Below are 15,185 nucleotides of genomic sequence, written 5' to 3' on the forward strand. Positions count from 1 at the left end.
GTCTGTCTCCCAAGATCTGTGAGAGTAAAATCTGACATCAGGAATCAAAATACTCAAAAACCAGTGGGAGAACACTTTAACCTGTCTGGTCATTCAGTGACAGACCTGCGGGTGGCTATCTTACAACAGAAAAACTTCAAAAACAGACTCCAACGAGAGACTGCTGAGCTGGAATTGATATGCAAACTAGACACAATCAACTCCGGTTTGAATAAGGACTGGGAATGGCTGAGCCATTACAAACATTGACTCTATCTCCCCTTGTAAGTACTCTCACACTTCTTATCAAACTGTCTGTACTCGGCTAGCTTGATTATCACTTCAAAAGTTTTTTTTCTCTTACTTAATTGGCCTCTCAGAGTTGGTAAGACAACTCCCACCTGTTCATGCTCTCTGTATGTGTGTATATATATCTCCTCATTATATGTTCCATTCTATATGCATCCGAAGAAGTGGGCTGTAGCCCACGAAAGCTTATGCTCTAATAAATTTGTTAGTCTCTAAGGTGCCACAAGTCCTCCTGTTCTTTTTTTTCCTCTCATGCAAATCTAGACCAGATTCAAACTCTGTGTCTGTGTCCATTGGTCCTTTGTGCTGCTTTCTTTTGAGTGTTGTCCCAATGCTGCAAAGAGGGTGTTTCCAAAAGAAGGTGCTTGCTTCTAACCCCCGAGGCCGTCGGTATGTCTGCTTGTCTTTAATGAGCCCACTTGACATGTTTTATTGTCCTTGGGTCTGGCTCCCAGCCCCTCTCCAACAGTTGAGGCTGTCTGGAGGTGCTGCCTTCCATGCCTTGCTCATCCACACCTCATTCATTCAACAGGGCAATTGATTAAGAGTGGGGGGGGGAGAGCTCTTGTTCTACTGCTAGCAAACAGAAATTTTTCTTCTATCTTATTCTATCCTTAGGGGCTATAATATTCTACCAAGGGCAATGCAAAGTTTCTAAATGAGGCTTTGATACAAAGTCCCATGAAAACAGAGGTCACACGTGGGTAGACCCACCACAAGGTTATATGAAGAGGCACAATGTAAAGTCATATGAAAATTATTAGAGATTCATCTACAGGGGGTGTGTGGAGGGGGCTGAGGGTCCAGGGGTGCAGGACTGGGGGAAGTCAGGGGGGTCAGGGCTGGGGGGCACTGTGGGAGAGGCTGGGGGTCCAGGGGTGCAGGACTGGGGGAAGTCAGGGGGGTCAGGGCTGGGGGGCACTGTGGGAGAGGCTGGGGGTACAGGGGTGCAGGACTGGGGGAATTCAGGGGGGTCAGGGTTGGGGGGCGCTGTGGGAGGGGACTGGGGGTACAGGGGTGCAGGACTGGGGGAACTCAGGGGGGTCAGGGTTGGGGGTGCTGTGGAAGGGGCTGGGGATACAGGGGTGCAGGCCTGGGGGAGCTCAGGGTGCACAGAGCTGGGAGGCTGAGCTGGGGGGACCCCCCTATCTTGGGGGTTGGGCCATGGCAGGGATTGGGCCTTTCTTGGCTGGCGGGATGACCCCTCCCCCTCTGCCCCCCCCCAGAACCCCCCAAAATCCACCTGGACTGCTCGGGGAAGACGGCCCGAGAACACCATCATCGTGGTGGCAGGGAACAAGGTGCGGCTGGACGTGCCCATCACCGGGGAGCCCGCGCCCACCGTCTCCTGGATGAAGGGCGACCAGGTGGGTGCTGGGGCCGAGGGGTGGGGGGTCTCTGAGGGGGTGAGGGGTACCCCGGGGGGTGGGGGGCTCCTGGGGGTGGGGGGCTCTGCCAGGAGGGGGTGAGGGGTACCCCAGAGGAAATCGTTAGGGGTGGGGGGTCCCGGGGGGACTCCGGGGGGGCGGAGGTTCCCCGGGCACTGAGCCCCCTCCCCGGCTCCCCAGGTGTTCACGGACACCGGGGGCCGCGCCCGCATCGAGGTGCACCCGGACGAGAGCAGCTTCGTGATCGACAGCGCGGAGCGGGGCGACGAGGACAAGTACTGCATCACCGTCACCAACCCCATGGGGCAGGACAGCGCCGTGCTGCACATCAAGGTGGTCGGTAAGGGAGGTCCGGGGGGCAGGGCTGGGTGGAGCTGTGGGGTGGGGGCTGGGCAGGGGGCTGGGTTGGGTAGGAGGGCTCTGAGCAGGGGGGTTGAGCAGGGGGCTGGGCGGGGCTGTGGGGTGGTGGGCTGAGTGGGAGGGCACTGGGGGGGCTGTGGCTGGCCGGGGGCCATCGGAGGGGTTTGGGGGGTGCGGGTGTGTTGGGCCGGGTCATGGGGGCGCTGATTGGAGCTGCCGGGGTGAGGTCACGGAGGTTGTGGGGGGCAGGGCGGGGGAAGTGCTGATTGGGGTCGAGGGAGTGTCGCAGGTCAGGGGTCGCGGCCGGGGTCATGGGATGGGAGGCCCCCCCCCTCCCCATGCCAAGCTGGTCTCAGTGTCCGCCCTCCCGTGTCTTCCAGATGTTCCCGACCCCCCCGAAGCTGTTCGCATCACCTCCGTGGGGGAGGACTGGGCCATCCTGGTCTGGGACCCCCCTAAATACGATGGGGGAAATCCCATCACCGGTGAGTGTGAGCCCCAATACCGCCCCTGCCCCCCAGCCCACGGGTAACACATCTTGGGGGGGCCCCAGAGCCTGGAGCCCTGGACCCCCCCCAAGTCCCTTTCCCGGGCCAGCACCGACACCTCCGGGCCGGCTCCCTGCAGAGGACGGGCCCCGGGCCCCAGTTGCCAGGTGAGCCGGTCTCTGTACCCAGGCGGCCTGATCCCACCTGCCCTCTAGGGGTCACTGCAGCGCTCACCCCCCCTTGTCCCACCGCCTCGATACTTGCGTAGCCGCCAGGGGAAACTGAGGCACGCCCAGCGGGCACCTGCTGGCGAGGCAGAAGAAGGGGGCTGGGGGCTGGCTCTGAGCCCCCCGTGCCTGCAGGGTACCTGATGGAGAGGAAGAAGAAGGGCAGTATGCGCTGGATGAAGCTGAATTTCGAGGTGTACGGGGACACCACGTACGAGTCGACGCGGATGATCGAGGGGGTGCTCTACGAGATGCGGGTCTTCGCCGTCAACGCCATTGGGGTGTCGCAGCCCAGCCACAACACAAAGCCCTTCATGCCCATCGGTGAGCGGGGGCGGGATGCTGAGGGGTTCAAGGTGATGGGGGGGCACTGAGGGTGTGGGTTATGGGGCAGGAGGGGGAGGGTTGCTGGGAGCATGGGGGTCATGGTTATGGGGTGGGTTGCGAGTAGCACTGGGGACCCAGGTTATGGGGCAGGAGGGGGAGGGGTGATGGGGGTCAGGGTTATAGGGTGGGAGGGGGAGGGGCACTGGGGACAGGGCTATGGGGCAGGAGGGGGAGGGGCGCTGGGAACAGGGCTATGGGGTGGGAGGGACGCTGGGGGTCGAGTTATAGGGCGGGAGGGGGGTAGGGCACTGGGGGTCAGGGGTTATGGGGGGGCAGCACTGTCTGGCTGTGATGAGGGGGCTCTGATCCTCCGTGTCCCCCCCGCAGCCCCCACCAGCGAGCCGACCCACCTCACGCTGGAGGATGTGACCGACACCACGGCCACCATCAAGTGGCGCCCGCCCGACCGGCTGGGGGCCGGGGGCATCGACGGCTACCTGGTCCAGTACTGCCTGGAGGGCTGTGAGTGGGGCGGGGGCTGGGAGGGACCCAAGGGAAGCTTTGGGGGGGCCTGGGAGTGACCGGAGGTCCCTGTGGGGGGGAGAGAGGGGGCTGGGAGTGACCTGGGGGGGAAGAGAGGGGGTGGGAGTGACCGGGAGAAGCTATGGGGGGCTGGAGGTCCCTGGGGGGGGGAGAGAGGGGGCTGGGGGTGACCGGACGAAGTTAGGGGGGGGCTGGAGGTCCCTGGGGGGGGGAGAGAGGGGGCTGGGAGTGACCTGGGGGGGGAGAGAGGGGGCTGGGAGTGACCGGGCGAAGTTAGGGGGGGGCTGGAGGTCCCTGGGGGGGGGAGAGAGGGGGCTGGGGGTGACCGGGCGAAGTTAGGGGGGGGCTGGAGGTCCCTGGGGGGGGGAGAGAGGGGGCTGGGGGTGACCGGGCGAAGTTAGGGGGGGGCTGGAGGTCCCTGGGGGGGGGAGAGAGGGGGCTGGGGGTGACCGGGCGAAGTTAGGGGGGGGCTGGAGGTCCCTGGGGGGGGGAGAGAGGGGGCTGGGGGTGACCGGGCGAAGTTAGGGGGGGGCTGGAGGTCCCTGGGGGGGGGAGAGAGGGGGCTGGGGGTGACCGGGCGAAGTTAGGGGGGGGCTGGAGGTCCCTGGGGGGGGGAGAGAGGGGGCTGGGGGTGACCGGGCGAAGTTAGGGGGGGGCTGGAGGTCCCTGGGGGGGGGAGAGAGGGGGCTGGGGGTGACCGGGAGAAGCTATGGGGAGCTGGGGGTCCCTGTGGGGGGGAGAGAGGGGGCTGGGAGTGACTGGGAGAAGCTATGGGGGGCTGGGGGTCCCTGTGGGGGGGAGAGAGAGGGGGCTGGGAGTGACTGGGAGAAGCTATGGGGGGCTGGGGGTCCCTGTGGGGGGGAGAGAGGGGGCTGGGAGTGACTGGGAGAAGCTATGGGGGGCTGGGGGTCCCTGTGGGGGGGAGAGAGGGGGCTGGGAGAGACGCAGGGCCTAGGGGGGCTGGAGGTACAGGCCCTTTGGGGGAGGGTGGGTGCCCCCTACTGGGGGTGAGCTAAGAGAGACATCCAGGGGGCTGCACAGGGGGGAGACCCCAGCAGAGGAGGGAGATGCCCAGTGAGGGAGGGGAAAGTCCCCTTTGCCCCATCCCCCCCAGGCTGGCCCTAGACGTGACCCCCCCCCAGCCCGGCCTTGACCGTTCACTCCCCCCCCAGCGGACGAGTGGGTCCCGGCGAACACGGAGCTGGTCGAGCGCTGCGGCTTCACGGTCAAGGGGCTGCCCACGGGCGAGAAAATCCTCTTCCGGGTCATCGGGGTGAACATCGCGGGGCAGAGCACCCCAGCCACCATGGGGCAGCCCGTCACCATCCGCGAGATTGTGGGTGAGTGACCCCTGACCCCCCGCCCCCCCGCCCCGGGCACGGCCCCCCCTCACGCTCCCTCTCCCCCCCCACAGAGCAGCCCAAGATCCGCTTGCCCCGTCAGCTGCGCCAGACCTACATCAAGAAAGTGGGGGAGCAAGTGAACCTGCTGATCCCCTTCCAGGTGAGCGGGGGGGGGCAGTTCCCCCCCCCCCGGGACACGAGGCCGCTGGGTCCATTTAGATGAAACAAACGGGCCAAAGGTGTTGGCACGACCCAGTCACTGGGGAGGCTTCATGGGGGCCAGGTGTGCGGAGCCAGGGCAGGGACCCGCTAACCGGGAGCCCCGGGCGTGCGGAGCCGGGGCAGGGACCCGCTAACCGGGGGCCCCGGGCGTGCGGAGCCGGGGCGGGGACCCGCTAACCGGGGGCCCCGGGCGTGCGGAGCCGGGGCGGGGACCCGCTAACCGGGGGCCCCGGGCGTGCGGAGCCGGGGCGGGGACCCGCTAACCGGGGGCCCCGGGCGTGCGGAGCCGGGGCGGGGACCCGCTAACCGGGGGCCCCGGGCGTGCGGTGCCGGGGCGGGGACCCGCTAACCGGGGGCCCCGGGCGTGCGGTGCCGGGACCCGCTAACCGGGGGCCGGTAACCCCCCCCAGGGTAAACCGCGCCCCAAGGTGACGTGGACGAAGGACGGGCAGCCCCTGGACCCCAAGGAGGTCAGCATCCGCACCTCGGACCTGGACACCATCCTCTTCATCCGCTCGGCCGCCCGGCACCACTCGGGCCACTACCAGCTCGCGGTGCAGATCGAGAACATGGAGGACCAGGCCACCATCCAGATCCGCGTCGTGGGTGAGGGGGGGGGCAGGGGGCTGGCACTGGGGGGCTGGGACTGGCCTGGGCTAGGGGTTAATGAGGGGGGGGCTGGGCTTTAAGAGTGGGGGGCTCTGTGTCCACCCCTGGCACTAACAGCTGCTGTTAATGAACCTAATCTCCCCTGCTTTGATGTGTGTCCCCCGCCCCCCAGCGTGGGAAAGCGCCTGCTGCTCGCACTGCAACCCCCCCACCCCTGAGAGTAGGCCCCCCCAGTCCCCCTCCTCACCCACTTATGACACACCCCAACCCTGATGCCCCTCCCCCGGCGCCCCCCTTGGGGCCTGGAGGTGGGGGCTCAGATTCCCTGCTCTATATTTAAGCTGCCCTGATGGGACAGGCCAGCTGCGCCCCCCACCCCAGCCTGTGGAATTTAATCGGGGGGGGGGGACTGTCTGGCTGCGCCTCTGCTGGGGAATGTGCCCCCCCAGTGTGAAGGAGGGGGTCATGCAGAGTAGGGGGGGCCAGCTGCACAGAGACGGGGGGGCAGCAGGGAAGGAGGCACCACAGGCTGGAACTGCCCCCCCCCGACCCATTTCTTCCCCTGGGCTGAACCCCCCCCATTGCTGACCCCCTCCCCTCACACTGCCCCCTCCAGAGAAGCCGGGCCCCCCGGTGTTGGTGCAAGTGAAGGAGGTTTGGGGGTTCAACGTGCTGCTGGAATGGCAGCCCCCCAAGGACGACGGGAACTCGGAGATCACGGGCTACGCCATCCAGAAGGCGGACAAGAAAACCATGGTGAGCGACCGCCCTCCCCGCGCTGTCCCCCAGTTTCCCACGGGCCCCCCCTCACAGGCTCCCTACCCCATCCCACTGACTCCCCCCCAGCGCCTGTCCAGCTGGTGACACCCTCCCGGGCTCCCCGTCTCTTCCCTGACCCCCCCCCCACCGCTGTCTGATTGGTGACACCCTCCTGGGCTCCCCGTCTCTTCCCTGACCCCCCCCCACAGCTGTCTGATTGGTGACACCCTCCTGGGCTCCCCGTCTCTCCTCTGACCCCCCCACCCCTGTCTGGCTGGTGACACCCTCCCGGGCTCCCCGTCTCTCCTCTGACCCCCCCCATCCAGCTGCTGACACCGTCTGGGGCTCCCCGTCTCTCCCCTGACCCCCCCCCACTCCTGTCCGGCTGGTGACACCCTCCTGGGCTCACCGTTTCTCCGCTGACCGCCCCGCCCTGCGCCTGTCCGGCTGGTGACACCTGCCCGGGCTCCCCGTCTCTCCCCTGACCCCCCCCACGCTCTCTCCCCCCCCCAGGAGTGGTTCACGGTGTACGAGCACAACCGGCTGACGCGCTGCACCGTGTCTGACCTGGTGATGGGTAACGAGTACTCCTTCCGCGTGTACAGCCAGAACATCTGCGGGCTGAGCGAGGTGCCCGGTGTCTCCAAGAACACCGCCCTCATCCAGAAAACAGGTGCGCCCGGACGCCGGGGTCCCCCCACGCTTGGGGTGGGAGCTGGGACTCTTGGGTTCTCTCCCTGGCTCTGGGAGGGGAGTGGGGGCTAGTGGTTAGAGCGGGGGGGCTGGGAGTGGAGATAGTGGGGGGAACGTAGGGTCGGGGGGGGTTGCTACCCCTGGGCCTCACCCCCTGGCCTCCCCTAGGGATCATCTTCAAGCCAATGGATTACCAGGAGCACGACTTCCGGATGGCGCCCAGAGTCCTGACGCCCCTGGTCGATCGGACCGTGGTGGCTGGGTACAGCACGGCCCTGAACTGCGCAGTGCGGGGGCACCCCAAGGTAAGGGACCCCCACCCCCATCCCCAGGGCCCCCAAGGTATGTCCAGGCCTGTACTCCCACTGGGGGCCACAGGAGGGGGTGCTGGAGATGGGGGTGCAGGGGGCAGTTGGGGGATAGGAGGGGGTGCTGGAGAGGGGGATGCAGGGGGCAGTTGGGGGATAGGAGGGGGTGCTGGAGATGGGGGTTCAGGGGGCAGTTGGGGGACAGGAGGGGGTGCTGGAGGTGGGGGTGCAGTTGGGGGACAGGAAGGGATGCTGGAGGTGGGGGGAGCACAGGGCCATGGGGGGGACAGTAAAGGGTGCTGGAGGTGGGGGGAGCACAGGGCCATGGGGGGGACAGGCAGGGGGTGGCCTGGCCGGTGGCCGGTCCGGGTGCCCCCTCACGTGCCTCCCCCTAGCCCAAGGTGATCTGGATGAAGAACCACGTGCAGATCCGGGACGATCCCAAGTTCCTGATGAAGAATAGCCAGGGGGTGCTGACCCTGCACATCCGCAAACCCAGCCCCTTCGACGCCGGCACCTACAGCTGCCTGGCCGCCAACGAGCTGGGCGAGGCGCTGACCGAGTGCAAGCTGGAGATCAGAGGTGCCGCTGGGCGGGGGGTAGGGGGGCCCGGGCCCGGCGCACGCTGGAGATCAGAGGTGCCGCTGGGCGGGGGATAGGGGGGCCCGGGCCCGGAGCAGGCTGGAGATCAGAGGTGCCGCTGGGTGGGGGGTGGGGGGGGCCCGGGCTCGGCGCAGGCTGGAGATCAGAGGTGCCGCTGGGCGGGGGGTAGGGGGGCCCGGGCCCGGAGCACGCTGGAGATCAGAGGTGCCGCTGGGCGGGGGGTAGGGGGGCCCGGGCCCGGAGCACGCTGGAGATCAGAGGTGCCGCTGGGCGGGGGTAGGGGGGCCCGGGCCCGGCGCAGGCTGGAGATCAGAGGTGCTGCTGGGCGGGGGGTAGGGGGACCTGGCGCACGCTGGAGATCAGAGGTGCCGCTGGGCAGGGGGTAGGGGGGGGCCCGAGCCCAGCGCACGCTGGAGATCAGAGGTGCCGCTGGGCGGGGGGTAGGGGGGCCCGGGCCCGGCGCAGGCCGGAGATCAGAGGTGCCACCGGGCGGGGGTAGTGCGGCCCGGCGCACGCTGGAGAGCAGAGGTGCCGGTGGGCAGGGGGGGCCCGGGCCCGGCGCAGGCCGGAGATCAGAGCTGCCGCTGGGCAGGGGGGCAGGGGGTGCCTGCGGGGAGGGGGAACATGACAAGCTGGCATTGGGGGCTCCTGTGTGGGGTGGGATGTGGGGGGAGCCCCCAGGACCCACAGCTGGGGGGTCACAGAGCCAGGGCACACGACTGTCCTGGGGGACCCAGGGACCGGAGGAGGGAAGCCCGGGGAGGGGGGCTAGACCTGGGTCCTGCTCTGTCCAGGACTCTTGCTTCTCCCGGTGGTGGGGGGTTGAAGTGCCCCCCATATTCTCTCTGCCTATCTCCCCCCTCACCCCATCTCTTTCCCCCCCACAGTGCCCCAGTAACCGTACAGCTCGGACTTGGTGAGTAAGGGGGTCTGGGGGAGGAAGCCATGGCTGGGGGGGGCAGAAGGAGGCTGTGGAGTGCAGCTGTGGGGGGGGAAGAAAGGGGGCTGTGGAGTGCAGCTGGGGGGGCAGAAGGGGGGCTGTGGAGTGCAGCTCTGGGGGGAAGAAGGAGGGCTGTGGAGTGCGGCTGTGGGGGGGCAGAAGGAGGCTGTGGAGTGCAGCTGTGGGGAAGCTGTGACTGTGGGGGGAGGGGTTCTGGAGCCTTTACTGTGGGGAGGGGAGTTGGGGGAGGGGCATTCTGGGTGTGTCCCCCCCCCTCACTGCTCTCTCCCCCCCAGGTCTCCGGCAGATGAGGACCCACTCGAATGAGCCGGGCCTGGGCCCCCCCAGACAGCAGTGACACGGCCGGGGCACTGGGCATGGGGGGGGACCCTGGACATCACCAGGCCACGCACCCCCACCCACCGCTTCCCTGCACCCCCATCCGCACTGATGTTGGGGGGCTCAGCTGTGCCCCCCCCCCCAGCTTGGAACCCCCAGGGCCGCGTGTGTCAATAAAGGGATCCCTGCAGTGTCCGTCTGTCTGTCCGGGGCGGGGAGGGGCAGGACACACAGTACTGAGGCAGCTTCTCTCCGGCTGGATCCTCGTCTTTTATTGGGGGGCTGCTGTGTCTTACGGGTCACCCTCGGGGGAGGGGCGCGAGGCTCTGCCCACCCCCAGTTCTGTGGGTCTGGTTTCCGGGGGGGCGTCTGCCCTGTACCCCCTTTTCCTCCCCGAGGGGGTTGAATGTCACTGCCGAGAGAGAAAGACACTGACACCACTGGCAGCCCGGACGCCTGGGTTCTATCCCCTGGTCCTAAGAGGAGAGCAGGGTCTAGTGCTTGCGGGGGCGTTAGAAGCCAGGACTCCTGGGTTCTATCCCCAGTTCTGGTAGGGGAGTGGGGTCTAGTGGTTAGAGCAGCGGGGGCTGGGAGCCCGGACGCCTGGGTTCTCTCCCTGGCTCTGGGAAGGGAGCAGGGGCTGGTGGTTAGAGCAGCGGGGGCTGGGAGCCCGGACGCCTGGGTTCTCTCCCTGGCTCTGGGAGGGGAGCGGGGTCTGGCGGTTAGAGCAGCGGGGGCTGGGAGCCCGGACGCCTGGGTTCTCTCCCTGGCTCTGGGAAGGGAGCGGGGTCTAGTGGTTAGAGCAGCGGGGGCTGGGAGCCCGGACGCCTGGGTTCTCTCCCTGGCTCTGGGAGGGGAGCGGGGTCTGGCGGTTAGAGCAGCGGGGGCTGGGAGCCCGGACGCCTGGGTTCTCTCCCTGGCTCTGGGAAGGGCGTGTGAATTGGTGGTTGAGGAGGGAAGGGGAGACTAAGGCAGGCCTGGGCCCCGTGCCCCCCAGACTCACGCTGTGCCAGGCCCCAGGCCGCTGGTAGCGCAGGCGGTACAGCAGTCGTACCCACTGCCCGAAGACTCGCTCCAGCTGGGCGGGCGGCGCCAGGAGCTGCAGGTAGAAGGTCCGGCCTGAGGCCAGACGCACCTTGAGCCGATGCCGGAGTTCGTCTTGGATGGAGAGCCGCACGAAGCGCAGGGGCAGCAGCCTGGGTGGGGGGAATATGGGGAGAGGTGGGGGCACTGGCCAGTGCGGGAAGGTGGGAACAGGGAGGTTGCTGGTCCGAGGGTGGGAATCTCTGGGGGTGGATCTGTGGGGGGAGGTGATGGCCCGGGGGGTGAGATGAAGTGGAGTTTTATTCATCTTGTTACGTTGCACGTGAGTCTTACTCTCCTACACGAACACTGTGCGTGCCTCAGTTTCCCTGTGTGCTGCACCAATACTTACGTGGTGGGAATTGGGGGTGGGATTTTGCTGAGGCCCAGGTGTGTCGGTGTGACGAACTGGGACGGTTCTTACTGTGGTCTGGGAATGCTGACAGGGGAGTGTGGCTAGGATAGTCTGCATTGGGGGATGGGAGACTGACCGACGGAGAATACCTGAGCGTGTAACATGAGAACCCAGGAAGGGGTTAGAGGCCAGGTGACACCTTTGCCCGGGAAACTGAACAAAGGGGAGAGGGAGTTTCAGAGCTGGCTGGTGACATGGCTGGGGGGCAGACGGGGCTCTGACCTCGCAAGGGGGCTGGGGCGCCCTGAGACCCCAAGATGGACCCAACTGAGGGGGATCCTGTTGTCTGTGCCTGCAAGACCCGTCTTGGACTGTGTCCCTGTCGGCTAAATAAACCTTCTGCTTTACTGGCTGGCTGAGAGTCATGGTGAATCGCAGGAAGCCGGGGTGCAGGGCCCTGAGTCCCCCACACTCCGTGACAGTAGCGAAATCTCCCCCCACCGGGATGTATTTTTCCCCTGTCCGAGTTGCCTTGCTGAGGGGCCCCACCATGCCCATGGCCACCTTCTGGAAAGGCTCTTCTCTGATGGGCAAAGGTCTCAAAGCCGCTTTCCCTTGTCCCGGGCCGTCCCCACGCACTGGCAGGGGTCGCGGACCTGCCGTACTGCCGGACGGCGTCAAAGACCCCGGGCCGGGAAAAGTCCTGCCGCAGGCTCTGGCTGGGCGCTGGATGCCCTGGCATCCGAGAGAGGGGCATCATGGGCCAGGTACTGTCGCCTGCGGCGGTACCTCTGGGGGACGACCAGCTGCCTCCAGATCCCCCACGACTCGACTTCCCCTGGGGGAGCCCATTCCCGGTACAGGAATCTCTCCCGGCGGCCTTCCCCCCAGGGTTTCACCGCGACAAGTTCCCTCAGCTTCTCCACGGAGGGATCCTTCCGCGGCTTGGCCTGGGGACCTGCTCCCGCTCAGTGACTGGGTCTGAGGCCGCAGCCCCGCCAAGTCCTGTCCCCAGTGGCTCCTTTCCCGCTGGGGTAGAGACCGGCGCTCCCGGCAGGGCACTGCCCCCGGTGTCAGGACACTGCCCCCTTCGCTGGCTCTGGCTACGGGTCATGACTAGGGCGCTCTGGGGGCCTCCCTCTGTTTCTCCAGCCAGCTCTAAACCGAAACCCTCCAGCCCCTCTGGCCTTTGTCTCTTTTCCCGGGCCCAAGGTGTCACCTGGCCGCACCCCCCTCCTGGGTCTCAGGTCACACAGGTGCACACAGCTGGGCGGCCTCACCTGCCCTGAGGGCCTCAGCAAAAGCCCACCCCCAATTCCCACCAGCTACGTATTGGTGCAGCACACAGGGAAACTGAGGCACGCACACTGTTACTGTAGGACGGTAAGACTCACATGCAACATAAGATGAAGAAAACCCCACTTTGTCACAGCAGGTTGAGGATGGGGGTGTAGAAGGGTGGGGATACGGGGAGATGGGGCGGGGCGGGGGGGAGAATGTGGGAATTAAGGGCACAGAGGGGGGGTGCGGGGTCGGCCTGTGGGGAGTGGGAGGGAACACAAGGAGGGGGACGGGCTATGGGGGTGCAGGGGAATAGGGTTGTAGGGGTGGGGGTCGGGGGGCCAGGGAACACCAGGAGGGGGATGGGCCACGGGGGTACAGGGGGATGGGGTGCAAGTGTAGGGCTGGGGGAGGAGGGACTCACCCAAAGAGCTCAAGCTCCTCCTCCGGCGGGGGCAGCCCCCGGGCGCAGCGGCAGCAGCAGGGCCCCCCCGCGGGCACCAGGACGGGCCGCGCCAGCAGCAGGAGGTCGGGCAGCTCCAGGCGGGGGCTGGTGGCAGCGATGCCCAGGGTCACCCGGCTGGCCACGTCTCCGCTCTTGGTCACCTGTGGGGAGGCAGGGAGAGCTGAGGCGGGCGGGGGTGTGGAGGGCAGAGGAGAAGCAGGGCTGGGGGACGTGGGGTTGGAGATGGGGTCAGGGCATGTAGAATGGGGCATGGGGGATGGGCGCCTGGCTGGGGGCAGGACCAAGGGGACGGGGTCTGGGCTGGGGGATGGGAGAGGGAGGGCAGGGCTCAGGGGACAGAGTCTGGACTGGGGGATGGGAGAGGGAGGGGGGCAGGGCTCAGGGGACGGGGTCTGGGCTGGGGGATGGGAGCGGGGGGGCAGGGCTCAGGGGACAGAGTCTGGGCTGGGGGATGGGAGAGGGAGGGGGGCAGGGCTCAGGGGATGGGGTCTGGGCTGGGGGATGGGAGCGGGGGGGGCAGGGCCTAGGGGACGGGGTCTGGGCTGGGGGATGGGAGCGGGGGGAGACAAGGCTCAGGGGATGGGGTCTGGGCTGGGGGATGGGAGCGGGGGGGGCAGGGCCTAGGGGACGGGGTCTGGGCTGGGGGATGGGAGCGGGGGGGCAGTGCCTAGGGGATGGGGTCTGGGATGGGAGTGGGGGGGGGCAGGGCCTAGGGGACGGGGTCTGGGCTGGGGGATGGGAGCGGGGGGGCAGGGCCTAGGGGTCGGGGTCTGGGCTGGGGGATGGGAGCGGGGGGGGGGGCAGGGCCTAGGGGATGGCGTCTGGGCTGGGGGATGCGAGCGGGGGGGGCAGGGCCTAGGGGTCGGGGTCTGGGCTGGGGGATGGGAGTGGGGGGGCAGGGCCTAGGGGACAGGGACAGAGCTGGGGGATGAGAGCGGGGGGGGGAGGGCAGGGCCCAGGGGACAGAGCTGGGGGATGGGAGCAGGGGGGGCAGGGCCTAGGGGACGGGGTCTGGGCTGGGGGATGGGAGCGGGGGGGCAGTGCCTAGGGGATGGGGTCTGGGATGGGAGTGGGGGGGGGGCAGGGCCTAGGGGACGGGGTCTGGGCTGGGGGATGGGAGCCGGGAGGGCAGGGCTCAGGGGACAGGGACAGAGCTGGGGGATGGGAGCGGGGGGGGGGCAGGGCCTAGGGGATGGCGTCTGGGCTGGGGGATGCGAGCGGGGGGGGCAGGGCCTAGGGGTCGGGGTCTGGGCTGGGGGATGGGAGCGGGGGGGCAGTGCCTAGGGGATGGCGTCTGGGCTGGGGGATGCGAGCGGGGGGGCAGGGCCTAGGGGACGGGGTTTGGGCTGGGGGATGGGAGCGGGGGGGGCAGGGCCTAGGGGACAGGGACAGAGCTGGGCGATGGGAGCAGGGGGGGGGCAGTGCCTAGGGGATGGGGTCTGGGCTGGGGGATGGGAGTGGGGGGGGCAGGGCTCAGGGGACAGGGACAGAGCTGGGGGATGGGAGCGGGGGGGCAGGGCTCAGGGGACGGGGACAGAGCTGGGGGATGGGAGCGGGGGGGCAGAGCTCAGGGGACGGGGACAGAGCTGGGGGATGGGAGCGGGGGGGCAGGGCCTAGGGGACGGGGACAGAGCTGGGGGATGGGAGTGGGGGGGGGCAGGGCTCAGGGGACGGGGACAGAGCTGGGGGATGGGAGTGGGGGGGGCAGGGCTCAGGGGACGGGGACAGAGCTGGGGGATGGGAGTGGGGGGGGCAGGGCTCAGGGGACGGGGACAGAGCTGGGGGATGGGAGCGGGGGGGCAGGGCCTAGGGGACAGGGACAGAGCTGGGGGATGGGAGCGGGGGGGGCAGGGCCTAGGGGACAGGGACAGAACTGGGGGATGGGAGTGGGGGGGGCAGGGCTCAGGGCTCAGGGACAGAGCTGGGCGATGGGAGCAGGGGGGGGCAGGGCCTAGGGGACAGGGACAGAACTGGGGGATGGGAGTGGGGGGGGCAGGGCTCAGGGGACGGGGACAGAGCTGGGCGATGGGAGCAGGGGGGGCAGGGCTCAGGGCTCAGGGACAGAGCTGGGGGATGGGAGCAGGGGGGGCAGGGCCTAGGGGACAGGGACAGAGTTGGGCGATGGGAGCAGGGGGGCAGGACCGAGGGGCAGCGGGCAGAGCCGTGCCCCCTCACCTGGAGGAAGTCGCTCTCGAAGAGCGGGCACTCCTGCAGCTGGCCATACTCCCCGCGCGCCAGGCAGCGCTGCAGCTGACCCATGCTGTGGCCCGGGCATCGGGAGGGCAGGGGGGGTCCCAGTTACGGCAGCCTGGAGCCTGCGGGGGGGGGGGCCGAGAGTATGTGAGGACGGTGCTGGTAAGGGTGACCCCCCCCCAACACACCTGCCCCAAAACTCTCTTCCCTCCTTCCCCCCCCCAAACGGGCCCTGGGCGCATTTCTGCCCCCCCGGCCAGGTGTGACTCAGTTTCCCCACTTGCTGTGCTTTGCCCCCCCCCGGAAAGTCCTGCTCCGGTCCGCGGTCCGACATTGGGGGCGGGGCCGGGATCCGAGGGGGGCGGGGCTG

The 15,185-nt window shown here is 67.9% G+C and overlaps 2 protein-coding genes across 2 annotated transcripts in view; one reads left to right on the forward strand and one right to left on the reverse strand.

The window, feature by feature from the left end:
* MYBPC2 (myosin binding protein C2) overlaps positions 1–9,627 on the forward strand; it is a 37,538-nt gene extending 27,911 nt beyond the window's left edge. Inside the window, 15 exon segments of the mRNA XM_054014977.1 lie at positions 1,515–1,555; positions 1,557–1,655; positions 1,857–2,016; positions 2,417–2,521; positions 2,887–3,075; positions 3,466–3,600; positions 4,794–4,961; positions 5,036–5,124; positions 5,597–5,792; positions 6,412–6,551; positions 7,068–7,227; positions 7,416–7,552; positions 7,951–8,137; positions 9,046–9,074; positions 9,395–9,627. Of these exon segments, the coding sequence (XP_053870952.1) occupies positions 1,515–1,555; positions 1,557–1,655; positions 1,857–2,016; positions 2,417–2,521; positions 2,887–3,075; positions 3,466–3,600; positions 4,794–4,961; positions 5,036–5,124; positions 5,597–5,792; positions 6,412–6,551; positions 7,068–7,227; positions 7,416–7,552; positions 7,951–8,137; positions 9,046–9,056 (1,817 nt within the window). The 3' untranslated portion in view covers positions 9,057–9,074; positions 9,395–9,627.
* Positions 9,628–10,275: 648 nt separating this feature from the next.
* GARIN5A (golgi associated RAB2 interactor 5A) lies at positions 10,276–14,935 on the reverse strand (the record flags this gene model as incomplete). Its single annotated transcript, XM_054014988.1, has 3 exons — positions 14,798–14,935; positions 12,581–12,762; positions 10,276–10,633 (listed from the first exon to the last, which is right to left on the reverse strand). Coding segments are annotated over exons 1-3 (624 nt in total), but the record flags the coding sequence as incomplete, so codon positions are not given.
* Positions 14,936–15,185: the final 250 nt, after the last annotated feature.

This window comes from Malaclemys terrapin (assembly GCF_027887155.1).
Source record: "Malaclemys terrapin pileata isolate rMalTer1 chromosome 20 unlocalized genomic scaffold, rMalTer1.hap1 SUPER_20_unloc_2, whole genome shotgun sequence".
Taxonomy (NCBI): Eukaryota; Metazoa; Chordata; order Testudines; family Emydidae; genus Malaclemys; species Malaclemys terrapin.